Source organism: Labrus mixtus, chromosome 9 (assembly GCF_963584025.1).
Source record: "Labrus mixtus chromosome 9, fLabMix1.1, whole genome shotgun sequence".
NCBI lineage: Eukaryota > Metazoa > Chordata > Actinopteri > Labriformes > Labridae > Labrus > Labrus mixtus.
The window spans coordinates 17,779,456-17,791,848 of NC_083620.1; the positions used below are offsets into that span (position 1 = coordinate 17,779,456).

At 40.4% G+C, this 12,393-nt stretch overlaps 1 protein-coding gene across 1 annotated transcript in view; it reads left to right on the forward strand.

The window, feature by feature from the left end:
- The window catches only part of grik4 (glutamate receptor, ionotropic, kainate 4), a 245,424-nt gene extending 240,344 nt beyond the window's left edge, over positions 1-5,080 (forward strand). Inside the window, exons 17-21 of the mRNA XM_061046622.1 lie at positions 654-819; positions 1,566-1,791; positions 2,685-2,813; positions 2,952-3,070; positions 4,684-5,080. Coding sequence (XP_060902605.1) covers positions 654-819; positions 1,566-1,791; positions 2,685-2,813; positions 2,952-3,070; positions 4,684-5,073 — 1,030 coding nt within the window. The 3' untranslated portion in view covers positions 5,074-5,080. The remainder of the gene's footprint in view (positions 1-653; positions 820-1,565; positions 1,792-2,684; positions 2,814-2,951; positions 3,071-4,683) is intronic.
- Positions 5,081-12,393: the final 7,313 nt, after the last annotated feature.

The window sequence follows — 12,393 nt, forward strand, 5'->3', positions numbered from 1 at the left end:
GCTGTTAGCACCTTGTAGTTAAATCCCTCCTGGGTGATCTGATTAGATGTGGATAGCCTGATTGCTAGCTGTGAAGGGACCCTAATGTGTCCTGAGGATGGATTGAGGTTGTCTGGCACATTATCCATGTTGGTTTGGTAGTGTAAAATACTCATTCCTCCTGCGAAGCATTAAGGACCGCCCCCTCAACTTTGGAGAACAATGCAAACTCCTACTCTATGTCAACGACTATTTGCAAGCGATGCAGGCAAGTTAGTGTTGAACTCAAGTACTCAATGGAGAAGTATTGTTGATGAATGACTGTACTTAAGTGCTGTCCTCTTATTATCAGATCACACCGGAGGGATGTTCATGCAACATGCAAACAACCTCATTGTCTGTGTATGTCTGCCTTTGCAGTAAAAAAACGACATTCCTTTCATCCAAACTTGTACATTGTCACCTTCATCTGTACCCACCGCCACATTCATCCATCTGCCCCGTCATCCTCTGAAAGTCCTGCAGTGTCTTCTTTTTCTCAGGTGTGCAGTTTTTTTTTTTTTTTATCCTCCTACGTTTTCACCCAGACAATCCGTCTTCATACACCTGCCTGCACATTTACATACTTTTATAGGCGAATACATATGTTCTTGTCCCCTGCCTTTCCCCCACAGGTGGGCCTTCACATTAATCATCATCTCATCCTACACTGCCAACCTGGCTGCCTTCCTGACAGTGCAGAGGATGGAGGTCCCCATTGAGTCCGTAGACGACCTGGCTGATCAGACAGCGATAGAGTACGGCACCATGCACGGCGGATCCACAATGACCTTCTTTCAGGTCAGAGGTTAAACACATACTTGCATATGATCGATTGTTTATACTATTAAACAGCCACACACCCACATGTATACACACCTAAGATCACCTGCGTTGATCAATGAGCCATCTGCTGTGGTATCCCTCCCGCCACCTTCCTGTCCTTCCTGTCTTCCCCATCTAATCACAGGTTTTATCTGTTTCCTGTCTGTTCCCGACACAACCATTCAATATCCCGATCCTTGGGGAAATGTGGCACTGTCCAAGGCCTTAAGAGAGACACACACTATCCTCTATTTTGCTCTCAAGACTTGACCTCACAAGAGTGAGAGAGAAACAGAGTGTTACACAGAGACAGTGAAGGATGTACAGAGGAAAGGAGAAAGGGTCATTATCCTTGTCTTTCATTAGGCGTTCACGTCCACTGGACCTTGAATAACTCAGGGAAGACATGTAAAGACAAACTAGAGGACATGTGAGGACGTAAAATGAGGATTCTGTTCCAATCTCTGACGCTACACAAGGAGAGAAAATATATGCTGATAAACAGACATCTACATTTTAACTGCAAAACACCTTTGGGGAGGGTTATAGAAGGGTTTGAATAAATCTGTCAGAGGGGAAAATGAAAAGGAAAAAAGAAACGAAAACAAATCTGCTCTTCTGAAAAATGGAAAAATATGTATAACTTTGTATGACTGTTGTTTACTGTCTCCCACATCTGAGTCTGTGTGAATCTGAACCGTTGATTGTGTCTGGCGCTGCAGAACTCTCGCTACCAGACCTACCAGCGCATGTGGAACTTCATGCACTCCAAGCAGCCCAGTGTGTTTGTGAAGAGCACGGAGGAGGGCATCGCCCGCGTCCTCAACTCTAACTATGCCTACCTGTTAGAGAGTACGATGAACGAGTACTACCGCCAGAGGAACTGCAACCTGACGCAGATTGGAGGACTGCTGGACACCAAGGGCTACGGAATTGGCATGCCGCTGGGTGAGTGGAACGATGATGGTGAGGGGGAGAAGGGTTTAAAAGAAGGAGAAGAAAAGAAAAAGGACAACTTAACAGTTCACTCACACAGGTGGAGAACCTGATAACAGTGTCTTTAATTGGTTTAAGTTTGGTTTTAGTTTGATAGCGGTATAGAGAGGATCCGAGGTTCACTGTAAAATGAAGGCAGCAGAGGGTAAAAGCTGAGGGTTTTGCTTAAATTTGCTGCATAATTCATACTAAAGCTAAGAAGGGGGAATTGAAGAGCAGGGGTATTAGTTGGAGGATACACCATAAACGTCACATTAGTGCATTACATTGAAGAGTAAAGCCTCAGAAAAGCCAAACCATTAGCTGCTATCATGGAGGAAAGTGATGCAAAAAGTGAGAAACTTCTGAAATAAAAAACGACTAAGCACTGCACTTTAAAAGAGCAGCTGTTTCCCTGCTGTGATCAGAGAAGCAAGGAAGAGAAAAGGAATGTGTTTATTGTTCCCTTCACTGTACGAGTGTGCTTCACTGCTCTGAGAGCGTGCACCAACACTGTTTACTTACACTTTGATCTCAGGTTGAATAGTGTGAGAGAAACACACCTTAAAGTAAACAAGATTAATTTCAATTCCTTTGATCTTTAAAGGACAGATAAACCCGGTGTTCAGTGGATCATTTTTCGGTGCCGCATACTGTGATGTGACCTGTGGAACACATCTAAACGGCTGTAAGCCCTTTAATCCTATAGTTAGAATCCTTTCCTAATCCTTTTGTTTGAAGTTTTCCAAAATTGTAACATAAATGCTCATTTAATACAGCCAATAAGGTCCCCGAAAAACATGCCTCCCTATGTTCATGAATAGTATGTGTCTAAATGTCTTATCACCTTTCTCTCTGCCCTTCAGGGTCAGTGTACCGTGATGAGTTTGACCTGGCCATCCTCAAAATGCAGGAGGACAATCGTTTGGAGATCCTCAAGAGGAAGTGGTGGGATGGTGGCAAGTGTCCAAAAGAAGAGGACCACCGTGCCAAAGGTTTAACTCCGGCTAATCCTCATCTGCTTGTTCTTCTGCTCCACTTCTGCTTGTGTCTGGAACAACACTTCAACAAATCCCTTTTCCTGTCCTCTCTGCCCCCCCCCCCCCCGTCCCCCCCCGTCCCATTGTCTCCAGGTCTGGGCATGGAGAACATCGGCGGTATCTTTGTGGTGCTGGTGTGCGGCCTGCTGGTGGCTATCTTCATGGCAGTGCTGGAGTTTGTCTGGATGTTAAGGCAGGCGCCAGGAGATGAGGTGAGAGAGGGCTATTTAACCTGCATCTGCTTTGTCTCCCTCTCCCCTCCCTGGTACCCTCACCCTCGGGGAGCAGCAAGGCTTTCCAGCTTCTAAATTTGGTAGAAAGTGTAGCAGGCGCCTCCTTTGGGTGACATGTGGCACCATCAGTACAGCCGATGAGCCATTAACAGCACAAAACCAAAGATATACCTCATTTATACCTCACTAAGAGTAAATGCATATATGGAATATTTTATATTTGTAGCATTAAGATTCATTCATATATTCTTTACTTATAATATGGTGCATTATATATAACAATGACTGTAGCTGGATCTTATTGGTGGTGAACACATGCTAAAAGGTTCATGCCATGTTTTATCCCAGCCTTAATGAATTCATCGATTTAATGAAAAGATGTCTACCATTGTGTGCCCATGCATCTTCACCTGAAAATCTAATTGTCGGTCAATAATTGACCGTCAACACACCCACATGTGGGTAGTAGAGGTGAGGATCTAAAGAACTATACTTTCTGTAGTCAAAAGAAGGTTATTATTGCTTGTGTAAAGTGCTAAACACAAATAGTGTGTGATTATTATAACCAGAGAAACTGTTGACGTTTTTGAATAAAAATATATATTGAGGTATGGACTTTATTGTAGCTACATTCAGAGTGAGGACTATAGGAAGCAACATGAGGAGTTTCTCCAATCTATTGACAGAACTTATACCAATTTTAAAAGAGGGGTTTTTCCCCCCAGACCAATTTAAAAAAAAAAAGTTCTTCTGTTTTGCAGAAGCATTTTTTTTTTTTGACCATTCAAATTGCCAGGAAATGTTCAGATCTGTTTGTGGAGGAGGTCATCTTCGCTGCCGATGAATATATTGTTGACAAATATTCCAGAGAAAGATGTGCATGCAGTGTTCTAATATATTATATGGTAATATATGATGTGATTCCTTTAAAAAAGATACTTGATAAATGTCTTTTCAAATGGACTCCGCACTGTGATTTTAACTCAATAAACATTCAGAATGTGAAAGTCAAAAACCAACTCATGTGATTTCTTCTTCTTAAGGGGCATCAATTAATTTTTCACTTCAACACATAGACCGTGTGTGTGTTTGTGTGTAAATGGGTGTTAGGTTGTGTGATTTAAACCTGTTTGAATCTGTATAGTTGTTACTCTGCAATGGTAGTTTTTGTGTAATGTGAGAAAGCCTCTACTGTCGTGATCTAAGCGGTAGTATCAATAATAAAACTATAGTTTACATACAGTTTACATACAGTACAAAATAGGGGAAGCGCTTAATCGTCCGTCCAGGAGGTATGATGTTATTTAAAGGTCTGTGTGTGTTTAAAAAGTAAGTTCACTTTATGTCTGCGCTTCATAAAATCTTAGTTTTACTGCTGTGTTGAAGCTACACCCTCCATCTCTCTGTTGATCTCCCTAAGTAAACAATTAAAAAAAAAAATAACCATGAAATGTTTGTGTTATGTGTCTGTGATGTCCATCAGTCTGTCCTGATACAGTCAGTCAGTCAGTGAGTTGTCTGGCCTCTCTCCCTTTCTCTCCCTCTCTTATCCCCTCTACCCTCTCTTTTCCTCCCTGTGTGTGTGCTTGCAGCAGTCAGTGTGCGAGGAGATGCTGCGAGAGCTCCAGGGGATCGTCCTGTGTCGCGACAGCTTGCAGGTGAGGCGTCGACGGTCTTCTTCATTGATGCGACCGCGCCCTTTACCCCTGGAGGAGCGTCGGGCGCGAGCCGCTGCCGTCAGCCTCAGCAACGGGAAGCTGTGCGGGGGCACCGGACTGCCTGAACCCCTCTCCCACAGACTGGCGCAGGAGGCCGCTCTGGTTGCAAGGGGCTGCAGCCACATCCGTATTTGCCCTGAATGTCGACGCTTCCAGGGATTGAGGATGCGCCCTGGAGGGGCCACGGGGACCCTCCCCTCTCCCACGCACAGTGAGGAGAGCATAGAGTGGGACAAGACCACGAATAGCAGTGAACCTGAATAACGCCAAGTGATTCCAACGGTACTGACTTTCCCAGCAGCCACCTCTCTGCTTTTCAGGGATCAGAGATCACATGGTGTTTTGGTTCAGCTGATCAGAGTTTTATCCTAAAGGGCAGGACGATGCTGTGGACCTTGTTCTGCCCTGGAGGCACGGCCAGTTAGCAGTTTTGGAATCTCCTTGGGTGAATTTTTACCTTGAACACAGGAAAAACTGATGAGTCTGTCTCATTGTGGTCTGTCCCTGTTGGCCCTTTGTACCATGTGAAACAGTATGGACAGAAACGGCTGTGGGGCATTTGTACTATGCAGTATTTTCAGTCATTTATCATTGTGCTCTTTCCTTTTTTTCTTCTTTTTTAAATTATTTCTGTCCTCTGTTGGATTATCAGTACTGAATATTGTTATTCAATTCAAAAAACAAAAAACTTTTAAAAAAGTTCCTTTTTTTTATCTGTCAGTTTACTGTATGAACATATATTGCCTCTGAAGAGCTGCAAAGACAAACAAGTCAACCTTCAAATCCTTTTATTTTGAAAGTGCCAAAAACCACGAGTATAATCTTGTGGCTGGAGAAAGCACCACGGCCTTGAGAAGACAACAAACTGAACCTAGAATAACAAACAGAGACATTCAGACAAACGGACATTTTTTTATAGTAGTGATATTCTATTAAAAAAAAAAAAAGTTTTAACTGTTGGTATCTCTGAAAGACAGCGATGCATGTCCAGACGTGTTGGCAGGAGCTCGCTGAATGATCGTTTGCTGGCGGCTGAGTTGCTGAAAGAATGATTTCCTGTTTTGAATACCTGCTTAAAATGGTTATTGCTTCACACAACACACACACACACACACAACATCCATTAATTCTCTTATTCCATCTGTCTGACATCTTAAACACTATGAAACATTTATTGTCTCTTCACTTGTCCTCTTTATGATCTCTCACTTAAAAACATATATCTACTGTCTCCTGCATAGCACACTCTCCCTGTTAGAGGTTAGCACTGATTTCCTCCATCTCACATATTTAAAAATGATTCAGTTTTATGAGAATAAGCCGGTGTGGTAATGAAACCCAATATATATCACAACCAACCAAAAAAAAAAAGCTCCCTGGTAACATAAATGGGTTTTATATTAGCAGTTGACTACCATTCTGTTAAATGTCAAAGCAGTTAAACTTTTATTGGCTCTGATGTTTACACACTGCATTGGAGTAGTTCAGTTCAGAACAGCCTAGAGGCCCCTTGACATTTTAATTCTTCCATTTCTGAAAACACTGCAAATCTAACTGAATGTTTTGATCTGGCCCACAGAGAAAAACATTTTATTTTTTTACTTGAATGATTTTGGAAGTGGTAAACATCTAGGGCAGACTGATAAAGTTGACATTTATATTGCTTTAACTGTATTCATTCATTTATTTGTTTTTATTTGCAACATGTAAACCCGTGGTTCTCAACTGGACTAGCCTCAGGACCCACCACCTACTCCCAAGTAAGAAAATCGTGAGCCAAGACGGTACAAAACATGTAACAGAACAAAGAGATGAAACAAAACAAACATGCTTTAAATGTAATTTTAATTGAGAACCACTGATATAATCCATACTTAAAGAAGTAAAATAATGACACAAAAACCACCAGCAACATTATTCTTAATTTACCTTGAGCAAAGACTGTGACTTAGTATTTTCCCATTGAACTGACCATTTCGATAGCCCGACTGTTGTACAGAAGGAATAAGCAGTCATCCTCATGTCTACATGCTTCTTTTTTATTTCTGATCTGGCCATCATTTAAAAATAATGCCCATCAGGTGCCGTCAATCATCATTCCTCAGAACTAGGCCACCAAACTCTACACTGCTTGAAGTTACTGCTGCAGTTCACTTTCTATCAGTCATTTTTCACCTGCAGGTTATCTGTATATTCTCTTTAAAGTAGCAACCTCTTTCTTTCTTTTTATTATTATACTTTATTGTCCATCAAATCTCATTCTTCATATGTCATAAAATGAAAACGGCTTACCCTACCTACACACAAATCAAAACCTTTTCCTTTCCAATCCAAACTTGCTCCCAGCATCCACCCACGAACAAAACAAGGCAATAGCATAATCTCTCTGAGACATAAAGAAGTCAACCTACATCCTTCTTTGTTCCTGAATATTCTGACAGCTCCAAGATTCCCGTAATAAGTTATTTCAAACAACAAAGGCATGAACAAAAATAGTGTAATACCAATAAAATATCAAGGTGGCATATTCATAGAACTCAGATGGTAGATTGACACTTAAATTAAAAAAAAAAAAAAACTTGGACAAGAATTGCCTAAAGGGACCTTGAAGACATTAAAAACATAAGCCATGATTGTGCATCTATAGTGTTACAATTTGTATCATGGTAAAAATGTGAGAATTGATGAAATATCATAGGATAACAAAAATTAATTAATCTGAAGTACCCTGCAATGTTACACACATTGATTTGATGTGTTTATCTATATGTGTATCATATATATTTGTGTGTGTTCCAACTGTTGCCTTGTTGAATCATAGTTTTTTGTTATTCACCAGCACAGTAACATCTCTATATATGACCTCACCCAAACTGCCTCTATGTATTTTGAGCACCTGTTCTTGCATGAAGGGCTGTGATTGGTGCGCTGTATCAAAAGCTGGTGAACAGGTGAAACTGTGATGATCAGCTGCTGACAGACCTGGAGTAAACTGCATTATCAGCATTATTATTCTTCCACAGAGTTTCCAGTGAATTCATTGGTTTGAACCTTTTTTGCAACTGGAATACCAAATGTATATGGTTTATTTTGTGTTTTTTGTGTGTGTGCCATATTTTTTATGTTAGTTATCTAACTTCACACTCAGGTCTGCAGCGTGTCTGAAATCCCACAAAAATGCAGGGGTGTTTCAACCAGCACTGAATCTGGCACCCCAAAGAAATTATTGGGAATTCCAAAAGCAACTCACCTAGTTGTCAACTAATTACCTGTTAAAGTCTTACAGTGTGTAAATACAGTTTGATCAACAGGGTTCCCCAGTAATGGTTCAAAGTGTTGTAACTATCATTACACACACGCCTACATGTGTATCAGGATTATATGGACACATTATCAGACATTTAGACACATACAAATGCACACCAGCACAGTTTGTGAGCATTTGATTTAAAAAAAAAAAAAAAAACTCCTTGCAGACAGTAAACTTTCTATATTTCTTTATATTACAACTTGTTAAAGGGAAATTGCCAAGAAAATAGCAAAGAAAGAAAACCAAATTTCTTTATGCGTTTTATAAAAGAAGTTTCTATCCATTTGCTGAATGTTACTTTGAAACTCATGAAAGTGTGGCTCTCGCTGCACCCGATGCTAACTCCTTAAATACTCAAAACATTTACAGGGGTGCTAAATCAAGCGTAGTTGGAATGAGATTGCCAATTACCTTGAAGGCAGGACAAGCAGTGCAGTACGAATTAAAACAAATCCCTCTGAAACACTGGACAGCCTTCGCTGGGAGACCTCTGAGTCAGATGGCAGGGATTGGCTGCTATATTTTATATGCTTTATTTTCTTATGTTGACATTTTTATCCCATTATAAATACATTTCTAAAAACAACCTTCTGTGGGGGTTCTGGGTTTGTCTTTTCTTTTACTCTGATTTATACGACCTTCTAATCTGGTTAGATCTGCCATGCTTAAAAGCCTCTGAGTGCACTCTGTTCTAAGTTTAATATTCAGCCAGGAGAAATATTCAGACAGTGCTCATGTTGTATTTTTTGCATTATGAGGATACAAGGAGTTTCTTGCTTAACGTGATGATTTGTTGGGTGAACCAGAGGGAAATGATGCATTAACCTCCCCTTTCTCTCCAGGAGCACCAGATCAACATCTGCACACTTGTGAATCTGTTAAAGCGCTGAGAATTTGCGTGGGTGTGATGTTTTAACGTGGGGGTAATGAGTTCAGCAACTCACTCATGTGCTATATTTGCATCCACTCAGCCGTAGTCCATCAATCAATGTGATTTTCAGTGGATGTTTCTGCCTTCTCAGGATAGTGAGTGAAGGCCAAACAACAAACTGCATCTAGTTAATGGTTTCATTCAGACTCCTCTCTCTCTCTCTCGCTCGCTCTCATCTCTGAGTGCCAGTCTCACCATCTCTCCATGACAAGTTTACTCACCAACTGCACGTCTCAGTGCATCTCCCCTGCACCTACGGAACTCTTAACAAGAGTGACAAACACACCTCAGCACTCGCTGCCACCTGTATGTCACTGCCGTGTCAAGTTTATTTAACCACGCTCATGCTTCTGCTGCTCCAGGTTCATAAACTCATCGCATCTCTTCCCACCAGTGACGTGCTGAACTGCTGCTAGCTTCATGGAGGCCACGTTGAGCACCGAGTGCCTGCAGGGGTGTGTGCAAATCTGCTTCACTCCTCTTTGCTCCTGATCTGCTTTCACTTCTACGATGCCTAAACCTGACACCTGAGATGTTTATATACATTTTTTTATATTAGTCATTCATTCCTAGACTTGTATTCAGATTGACTTAATTACTTTCTGACAGCAAATTTTGAAATCTATTCATACCATTTTCACAGCCAAGATTGCATCTCTTTGTCATACACCTGCTTTCTCTTTTCTGACAGCAGATTTCCCAAGGTTAACAGCCTGCACGTGTACATCCGCCCCAATAACAACCACTAATGAGCAGCGATTCTAGGACACCAATTGAGAGACAAAGCACTCAATCAGTGGAACCAAACTAATTCACAGTGAGACAGGCACACATTTTTAAGTGAGGGCTTTCCTATTGATTTGCTTGCAGTCAATTGCAAAAGGCTTGTTGTTGTTGATGTTGGGGTGTACTTAAAGAAAAGGTATTCAGAGTGAAAGAATACCATCCAAGGTGAAGAACTGTCGAGGCTGCTATACAGCCTTTTGTTGTTGACAGTTTCTGTTGAACTTATTGACCAAAACATCTTGGCATTGTTTGTCTTTCAGAGAAATAAAATGGAGTTTCATTTACTCTGTGTTTTGTTCCCTCACTATTCATTCTCACCTTGATCGATGGCCCCGCAGATGGGGGAAGCATTGATTACCTAATTTTGTGTTCCTGTGTGGGTGTGAGAGTGAGTGTGTGTTCACTGTGTTGGTGTGTTGGTATGGGCTCTCTCTAATGCTCTGGCCTCCCTGGGAAATCAGTGTGGGCATCTGGATTCATCAGCTGGAGGGCCTTTCATTGCGTCATTACCCAAAAGCTGAACAGACAGCCAAGTCGAATTCAGAAGGAAGCGCAGCAGCCAGTGCATGTTTTCTGATGTCCTTCAGAAAAATTCAAGCAGACAGCTTTTGTCATGGAAATCGATCAGCAGGGTACTGCCTTACAAAACTACACAAATTCTTTAGAGTTCTTTTTTAAAGGTAAAACAGTCTTCCGAGAGGTGTTTTGGAATTGGTGTAAAAAGTCTGTGTTAACCTTGAATCTAAGCTCTAAAGGTAGAGTGCTTACCTGTCACGCTCCATAACGACTCCACCTTTGATCAGAGCATCATTTTTCTTCTGGAAATTAAATCACTGACAGCAGACAAACATTACCAGGGTTAAAATTAGAACAAGTCTATTAATCATAAGCACCATGGACAAAACACCTGCCTGCTGGATGTGAAAAAGGTTAACCTGTGGATATAAATTTAGGGTATATCATGAACTCCAACTACAATAAGGAAATGAATGATTCACCCTCATTCTATTTTGCTTGAAAATAATTCAAATTCCATATATTTCCACAAATTTACATTTCAACTTAACTGCATTTCAGAGGAGTAATGTATGCTTTCTTTTCTAAACATATTTACCAGCTAAAGAGTTGCATTTACCAAATAAATACATTTACCTGCAAGTGCATTCTTGCCCTTTACTTATCATGCCTTATAAAACAGTATTTTGTTCTGGCCCCTTGTAACGATTCATTTGTTTAAAGAGGTCTTAGCAGGTCCACCAAACACAGTTTCCTTCTAAACTTCCTGAAGGTATTTTCTTTCAATGAGTTTGAGAACGTATGAGGTAAAATTGTTAGATATTTTTCAAAATAAAGGAAGAAGAAGAAAAAAAACAACAATAAAGATGAGTATGAGGATTGTGTTTTCTCTTTTCTCCTACCCCCCAAAAATCATCTCATGACCTCTTCCATTTATCTTGTGACCTTTTGGAAAGGGCCCTGACCCCTTCGTTGGAAACCACTGAAACAAAACAGATAAAAGATCATACCAAAAGATGTATACTTCAAGGACATAAAGTAAAGTATCTGTTCCACATCAACCACAGAAGAAAGATTGCACATGGTACATGACAATAACGTATCAGAAGGAATTATTTGACATTGATGTCAAATAATTGAATTAAGATATTTTAAAAACAACTGTCCTTTAACTTGGTGTATTTTTAATGTTAGATTTTAACTTGGAGAATTTGACATTCCTCTTTTGGTATTTTTAGTATTTACTTACTTAGTACTTTCAGCCCCGACTGACCAATGCCGAGTATTTAACATGAGCGTTTACATAAAACTAATACATAATGACAGATAATACTACTTAGCACAAGGCTAACCTTTTGCTAAGTAAAAACATTTTTTCATGTTCATTACCGAACAGAATGCACTATGCATATTGTCATTTTTAGCACTGGGAGGACATCAGAAAACCACATCAAACCCCACAAATCAAAAACACAGACTTTGAAAGCCAAGGCTCGTTATGGTTTGAGGACCAAAAACTGTGGTTCTCAGATAAAGACATCTTGAGCTCCAGTCTTAATTGGTCATCAGACCACAGAATGATTTAAATCCCAGAGTAATCGATTCATTACCTCCCAGATGAAAGGCTAAGATAAGAAATCACAGTGGGCTGTGAGGAAATTGCACGAATGACAGCTTTGTGAAATCTGTTTATGTGGCTCCCCGCAGGGAAAGTTAACTTTAATTGAATCTGAGCAGACTCATCATATTTCCTGCACCATTAACTGTTATTTTGCCTTCTTCTTGTTATTGTCAACTGTTAGTCCACCTCATATTGACATTTATTTTTTGTTTACTGTTTGAATTCCCTCCTTCGCATAATGTATGTTGATGTAAACAAGGCAGCTTAGTATTATTACAGATCACCAGTCCCTTACTTGTCTAGTGTTCATGTTACCGGGTTACATCACTTTCTGTACCACCATATATGGCATCTTAACCACTGATCAAAAAACACCCTAACAAAATAGTATTCTCATTGTCATCATTGCTAACATGGATA